Source organism: Odocoileus virginianus, chromosome 30, assembly GCF_023699985.2.
Source record: "Odocoileus virginianus isolate 20LAN1187 ecotype Illinois chromosome 30, Ovbor_1.2, whole genome shotgun sequence".
Classification (NCBI taxonomy): Eukaryota; Metazoa; Chordata; class Mammalia; order Artiodactyla; family Cervidae; genus Odocoileus; species Odocoileus virginianus.
The window spans coordinates 39,035,264-39,043,378 of NC_069703.1; the positions used below are offsets into that span (position 1 = coordinate 39,035,264).

An 8,115-nucleotide genomic window follows, 5' to 3' on the forward strand; every position below is an offset into this window, starting at 1 on the left:
CTTACTGATTGAGAAAGCGTTATATACCTAAAGTGTGTGAGGTTGGGAAACTTGTCTATAAACCAACCTGTACATTAAGTAATAGATGGACTTGACCGTAAGTGGTAGGTCTATTACCTTTTTCAGCCTGTCTTGTAACACTCTTTCGTTTTAAATCCCATCTGCTATTTCACAGGCTCCACTGGAAGCCAGCCTCATTCTGAAGCAGAATTCATCCCTGAGAGTGTACCCAAACAGCCTTTACTTCCCCCTAAAAGACACTTGTCCTCTTCTCACGAAGCAAATGAAGGGCAAGCAAAGGATGCCACTTCCTCTGGCAACTCGGCAAGACCCAGCTCGTCTGCCTCCACCACTGCCATCACCACAGCACCTGCTGCTACCATGGTTGCCACGAACCCGGCAAAAACTGTCCATTCCTCTGGCACCCCTTCCCAAGCGCCCAGGACTCTGCCCGCTGCTCCTGCCAGCACTACCACCACTGCCACCCTGAGCCTTTCTCACACAGGCCCTGCCAAGCAGCCCCCTATTCCACCCCCAAAACCAACCCACAGAAACAGCAACCCTGTCATTGGTACGTACGTCTTTAGTTTTCCATTGTTTGCGGTTTGGTTTGGTTTTAGATGGTTGTTTTATTGGATAATTGTTACAGTATTGATTTGATCTGTGAGAGAGTTCTCCACAGCTTGTCCCTTTGAATGCCTTCAGTATAGAAAAAAGTCTTGAAAATGAGACAGATGGCTATGAATGGAAACAGAGTGGGATCAGATATCACTGAAATTAGGTTCAAGGTTTAGGAGATTAATATTTATTTTTCCTGAAGCAGTGTTTCTGAATTGCTGTTTATAGTTGGGGGACTAGACATATGAACAGACCACAGTGGGTTTGACCTACATGGTGAAAGGATTTTTTTTTTTTTAACCTACTTTAAACTGCCAATGCATGCCTTCCTTCAGCATAAACCCAGTAGATAAAGTGATTGTAGAGGTGCCTGTGTAACTTGTGGTTCAGGATCTAGCATAGTATGTTCCTGGGGAACTGCAGAGCTACTTAAACTGTTCTGATAAAATCATGTTTTGTCTTGGGAGAGTTAAAGGTGCTACTCTTAATGAAATGAGTGGTAGAAGAAGTAAAGCAGGGAAGATAGTAACTTTTTATTGGTTTAGTAAGTTTTTTATATGTACAGGAATTATGTTTAGATTGGTTTTCCTTATATAATTTTAGAGGAATTTTCAAGAAAGGGAGGAAAAGAAAAAAGTAGTTTCTCAAGAAAAATGATATTAGGTTTAGTACTGCTTAAAGTTTTTGTTAATGATTGAATGAAGAAATAAAAAGTGTGCTCATTAAATGGCTAATTAACCAAATTAGGTGGAGCGACTAGAACCTTGAAAAGCAGGCTTAGAATTCATTGCGAGTATAACAGGTTGGAGTAGCTTGAGAGAAACAGGATGCAGGTTATTATTATTATCACCACCTTGGATGGATAGTGACATGTTGACTTACCTCTGAGGATCAAGGAACTTTCATGTACTTCTTTTCAAAACCTCCATTTGAAGTTTTATCTATTTTATCTAGTGTATAGTTAGGGCAATAAGAAAGTGAAGAAGTTATGATTGACTCAAGGTTGCAGTTAGTGAGAGATAGAAACCAAATACAGGTCTTTCAACTCTGGAGTGTAGGCCTCTGTCTGTACATTTGCATTTTCAAACTGTTTATATAGGGGTTCTCATTGTGGTCACCTGGAGGGCTTGTTAAAACAGAGTGCTGGGCTCTGCCCTTAGAGTTTCTGATTCAGTAAGTCTGGGGTAGTGCCTGAGAATTTACATTTCTGGTGAGTTCCCAGATGATACTGATGCTCTGTATATAGAAACCATACATCAGGAACCACTGCTGTCTGTTCTATATCCTGGGCTAAACTATAGAGGCCGCTCTTGGCCTCAGGTGAATAGCCCAAAGCAATAGGCCCTGTGACTAAGGGATTGATAGCAGTCCATGAGCAGTCCTCAGCTGAAAGAGAAAAATAGGATAGTTCACAGAGTTTTTATTAAAGTTAGATAGATTTAAAGAACTATTCTTTAGGGAGTTCCCTGGTGGCCTAATGGTTAAGATTCCAGGCTTTCACTGCTATGGTCTGGGTTCAATTCACGGTCAAGGAACTGAGATACCACAGACTGCAGGGCACGGCCAAAAAAAAAAAAGAAAATTATCCTTTATTCTGAAATTATGGACCTTCTTGATTCTTTGGTGTTAAAAGACCTTTTCTTTCATGAACGGGTTATGCTGTTGAGTGGTTTACTGAATATCAAGGCTTAGTTGAGGGAATTCCTTTGTGGTCTAGTGATTAGGGCTCCATGCTTCCACCGCTGGGGACCTGGGTTCAATCCCTGGTCGGGGAACTAAGATCCCAAAAGCCATGCAGCATGGCCAAAAAACCCTTAGTTGAAAATAATTAAAAGTAAAGATTAACAACCTGAGATTGGTTGAGAATGTCTTTTTAATAATGTTGGTCCATGAAACACAAACATTTAGAAACCAATATTTAGACATTGCTGTTTCTACTAACAGGCATGATAGAATTAGAACTAAGGACTAATTAGGAGTATTGGGACTAAGAAAGACCTCCATAAATAACTGATGAAGGGAATTGTAACCCCTCCAGTGAACATTTTGCATCTTTCCCATGCCAAATGCCATTATCACAGTGTGTGTACCAGAGGTCCTTTCCTTTTCAGGTAAATGTTTCCCTTAAATCACTAAAGCTAACTTACTTTATCAATTCAGTTGTTAAAATACTCAGATTTGATCTTGTCAGGGTTGGATTTTGTTGTAGATGGAATAGCTAACCACTGTTTTTAGCCATTTTCAGCAAGTGAACAGCAACAATTTTTAGCCAGCCAGCAAAAATCCAATCTACCAGAATATATATCTTTCATTGATCCTAAAATTTCAATTTTTTGAATCCTTTTTTATAAGTATATGCAGTATTTTTCTAGAAATACCTTTTAAAATTTTACTTATGAAGAGTGACATTAAAACATTATCATATTAGCTAGACTTTTATTTTGAATGCTGCCAATGGAATGGGATTTAGAGCAATTAAATTTTTTTATTTTAGGGAAACTTGAGGTGTTGCTGTCTAGGTAAGACATATAAAACCTTTGTAAACAATTGGTGGGACCAAAGTGAGGGGTTTGAGTCAAGGGTCGGAGGTTGGTGACCAAGAGAACCACTGGTTTAGAAAGTTAAAAAAAAGAGAGAGAGAACTACTATTTAATTATTTTGCCAGGTTGACCTTTTGTGATGTGATGATCCACTTCTTAAAAGCCATTTGGAGTTCTAAAAGGGAGTTTGCTCAATCGACACCTGAGATGTGTGGGCTTGTGGGGGGATCACTTAAGGATATTTACTGTCATGGTACAGGGGAGGGGCCTCTCACCTAATAAACGTGTTGAGGACCACTGTGTGCCAGGCACTGTGCCCCACCCTGTGAATATGCTGATAGAGACAAGGGATGCCCTGTCGTCAAGGAGCCCGCAGTGTACTGAAAAGTGGAGATGGCAGATTGGACGTAAAGGACAGGAAGAGGTGTGGGTACTGGTTAAAAACAAAGTCAGGGGAATCCAGAGGTTGGAACCTTAAGAATGAGTCCTGGGAGCTAGCTGAGTCCTAACCAGTTTGTAGTATGATCTTGGGCAAGTCACTTAACTTTCGGGGCCACAGTTTTTCCTTCTGTAAGATGATAAAGATGATCTGTTGTATAAGAATATGGAGTGTTGTTAGACAAAAGAACTTACTAGCCACATTTTTTTGTTGTTTCTTTTTGTATTAACTTTATCTACACCAAGATCAAGTCATAAAAAGTTGTCATGTCTATTATTAAAGAAGTAAGAAATTTCTCAGTATTAAGGTAGTGGTCTTTCTTACACCTCTATATGTCTATTGGACCTTCTACATATTTAAATATTAATTTTTTGTTTCACAATGGGGTAGAGAATGGCAAAGCCATAAAATGATATAATTAGCATGGAAGAGGAAGACTGAACTCAGCTCTAATTCTAGGTTCTGGGCTGGCCCCTCAAAGCACTGCAAAACCATCTTAAATTGAGGTACTGCTTTCTCTTTTCCAGCTGAACTGTCCCAAGCAATAAACAGTGGTACGTTGTTATCAAAGCCATCCCCACCTTTACCACCGAAGAGAGGCATTCCATCAGCCTTGGTACCCACCTCAGAGTCTGCTGCTGCTGCCACCACCGCCACAAAAGCACCAAGTGATCAGAGAGAGAAGAGCACATGCTCTGTGGGCTCTGAACCCCTGCTGACTCCCTCCCCCTCCTCCCCACTGCCTACTCATATACCTCCAGAGCCCCCTCGGTCCCCTCCATTCCCTGCTAAGACTTTTCAGGTTGTGCCAGAAATTGAGTTTCCACCTTCCTTAGACCTACCCCAGGAGATTGTCCAGCAGGAAAGTCAGAAAAGGGAAGTACCCAAGAAGATGTTGGACCACAGCTTCGGGGAGCCCCAGGTGCCCCCTAGGCTGCCCCCGGTCCCGCTGCACATCCGAATCCAGCAGGCCCTGACCAGCCCACTCCCCATGACTCCTCCCTTGGAGGGCTCTCATAGAGCTCATTCGTTGCTCTTCGAGAACAGTGACGGCTTTTCTGAGGACAGCAGTACCCTGGGTCGGACCAGGTCACTTCCCATCACTATTGAAATGCTAAAAGTGTGAGTGCCTTTCAAGCTTGCTTCTTGTTCCCTCTTTACTCTAGCTAGCCTTTCTTGGAAAAAAGTACTTACAGAGAAAATGTGAATAAACTTAAATTAAGAAGAGTACTCAACAAATAAGACACGTTCTTAAATTTGGACTTTTACCCTCCTGATTTCTATAACATTGTATCCATGGCAGAAATTTCCATGATACAGAACTTATAAAACGTCTCTACTTCAAAGTTAAAACCACTGTGCATTTTTATGTCATATAGAGGAAGCAGTGTAACATGGTGCTTAAGAACATTGACCTTGGAGTAAGATAGCTCTGGGTTCACATCCCAGCTCTGCCTCTCATTCACTAACTTACAGTAGTGTATGTTACTTTACCTGCCTGCTCTTTAGTTGTCCAACCTGTAAACAGGAATAATACTGACCTCATAAGCTTGTGAGAATGCAGTTAGACAAATCTGAAAGCTCTAGTGCCTGGCATATGATCTTGGTAGAGAAGGCAGAGAGAAACCTAAAGAAAAAGAGGGGGAAAAAAGAAAAAGAAGGGAGCTCGGAAAGATGGCTCAGTATTCCAGCCCCATGGACTGGAACTGCTCATCTTTTCTCTAGTTCATCTGTCCCCACTCAGTGTGTTCAGAGTAGCATTGGTACTTATTCCTACTTTGTCTGTCTTTTTAAAATTCAGACAAATTGGGACTGGAGAGTAACATTTCTTGGCAAGCTGGAAATTTGTCTTACTAAAAGAATTGTTGTAGAGCTGTTGCAGTATCTGCCTTTTTATTTGTTCTGCCGTAATTTCTTGTACTTTCTGGTCATTTATTTCATATCCTGGAAAGATACAGTTTAGGAATTTGAAGTAGGTTAAGTCATAGTTTTATGCCTCCAGAATGTAAAGGGGAAAAGTTAGTTTTCATCTTTACTTCTGTTTACTTCCTTGGTTTAAGAAGTGGGTTCAATATTTTTATTGAGTATCTTCCATGAGCCAAGTACTGTGTTAGGTGCTGTGTAGTCTTCTCATTTAATCAGACCAAAGCAGGCTTGCATCTTATATATAGATCATCAAGCCCCTGTGTGCCTGACACTAGTGCATTCTAGAATTTGTCTATTTCATTCTCACAACAAGCCAACAAGGTAGGTATCATCCCCATTTACAGAAAAATTAGATCACGTAAAATCTAGTAAATAAGTTGTAAACGCTCTGGGATTTAAACCCAGAGCCCTTCAGATTAATGACTGCTAAAAAGTTTCTTAGCAAGATTGTAAAAAATAAGGAAAAGAACTAAAATTATTTCATTCATGAACTTTTTCACAGTTATTTAATACTTTGACTTGCAACTCACTTACTCTTTATGTCTCTGAAAGGGAAATGTAATTATGTTGATTTGTTAGTCCAGACGATGAAGAAGAGGAGGAGCAAAGCCACATATTTGCATTCGATGAAGATGTAGCATCTACCTCAGTCGTTCCTGACCTCCCGCAGTGTCTGCAGGAGGAGGAAGAAGGGAAAGAGAGTGACTCTGATTCAGAAGGTCCCATTCAATACCGAGATGAAGAGGACGAAGATGAAAGCCATCATAGTAAGAAAGGGAGAGAAGGAGGAGAAGGCTCTCTTACAGATACAGCTGTGTGTGGTGTTAGCAAGTGTAAGATGCATGGATGCAGACACTCTCTCCCACCGAGTCGTCTGGCTGACTGCTGTTGGAAGCCTCTGGGAAAGACCCTTGTCCCTGCTGTTCCTGTCATACAAGCCAGTGAGAGGGAGCCCAGTAGATTGAGTCAGTCAGGTTTTTATGTGTTTAGTTTTGATTTTAAAATGTTTATCTTGATGGTATTAAAGAATGTGGAGTAAAGGAAAGTTGGTGTTTGGGCTTTGTGGAAAAGACAAAAGTGATACTCTCTTCAGCCTGATAAACTTAACTATGTTCATGGGACAAAGGAAAAAATATATATGTTCATATATACACATCTGCAAATAGTAGAATCCTGATTCCTGAAAATTGAAAGCAGTTTTAGGAGTAGGAACCTTCTGAGGTGTGTTAGTTTGAATGCCTCTGTGTTGTAATTCAGAGGCTGTCCCCTACTTAAATGATCCCTCCTCGAGCAACTCTTACTAAGAAGAAAATGTAGAGAGAGAACTGGTAGAAGGGAAAAGGTATATTTAACCCATCTGAGTTCATCTGCTGCAAAAATTTTTAGATATTGTCAGCCTTACCCTCACCTCTATGTTAGGTGACTCACTGGAGACCAACTAGAAAGCTGGGATTCTGATAATGTTTGTTCAGAGTCTTACGTAGCTCCAGGTAAGGTTGAGCCTGAAGCTTCTACATGTTTTTCTTTCTCTTGTGCAAAGGTGCTCTGGCCAACAAAGTGAAGAGGAAAGACACGCTGGCAATGAAGTTGAACCACAAACCTAGTGAACCAGAAATGAACATGAATTCTTGGCCTCGAAAAAGCAAAGAGGAGTGGAATGAAATCCGGCACCAGATTGGGAACACACTAATCAGGTAGGCCTTTTCTTAGAATATATTGATTTGATTTGATTATGCCAGTATATGTGGGCTTCCCTGATAGCTCAGTTGATAAAGAATCTGCCGGCAATGCAGGAGATCCAGGTTCGATTCCTGGGTGGGGAAGATCCCCTGGAGGACTAGGCTACCCTCTACAGTATTCTTGAACTTCCCTTGTGGCTCAGCTGGTAAAGAATCCGCCTGCAATGTGGGAGACCTGGGTTCGATCCCTGGGTTGAGAAGATCCCCTGGAGAAAGGAAAGGCTAACCAATCCAGTATTCTGGCCTGGAGAATGTATTAGAGACTTAGTTGGCGGTGGAGCATTCACATATCCTTTTTTTTTTTTTAATTTTAGAAATAGCATAGTTTAAAAAAATACATGTTGTACAGAGATGGGTATCTTCAAAGAATTTGGTAATTTCCAAAGGAAATTAAGGAACTAGATGGCTCTCATAGCTTTATACCATAAGATAGACATGCTGCTGTTGTTGTTTAGTCACTGAGTCATGTCCGACTCTTTTGTGACCTTGTGGATTGTAGCCCGCCAGACTCCTCCGTCCATGGGATTTCCCAGGCAAGAATACTGGCGTGGGTTGCCGTTTCCTTCTCCAACAGATCTTCCTGACTCAGGAATGGAATCCACATCTTCTGCATTGACAGGTGGATTCTTTACCACTCAGCCACCAGGGAAGCCCCAAGATAGACATAAGTATGTTTTGTTTTGTTTTTTTAATTTTAGTTTCTAAGAATTCAGGTGATTCCTAGGACAGCAAGGCTTTTCTGGCATTTATCCTGTTGCTCAGCCCTGAGGTCCCAGCCCAGTTAAATATCACACCCACAATTTCCATTGTATCTATTTCACATGTTCCACATAACTGCCTCCTTTCAAAGTGT

General features: G+C 41.1%; 1 protein-coding gene across 11 annotated transcripts in view; it reads left to right on the forward strand.

Annotated features, from left to right (window-relative positions):
* Positions 1-8,115, forward strand: part of PHACTR4 (phosphatase and actin regulator 4) — a 101,104-nt gene that overhangs the window by 78,627 nt on the left and 14,362 nt on the right. For all 11 annotated transcript variants that reach the window (XM_020909096.2, XM_070459018.1, XM_020909094.2 and 8 more), the window contains 4 exons: positions 176-571; positions 4,125-4,719; positions 6,103-6,290; positions 7,064-7,217. In XM_020909096.2, coding sequence (XP_020764755.2) covers positions 176-571; positions 4,125-4,719; positions 6,103-6,290; positions 7,064-7,217 — 1,333 coding nt within the window. The remainder of the gene's footprint in view (positions 1-175; positions 572-4,124; positions 4,720-6,102; positions 6,291-7,063; positions 7,218-8,115) is intronic.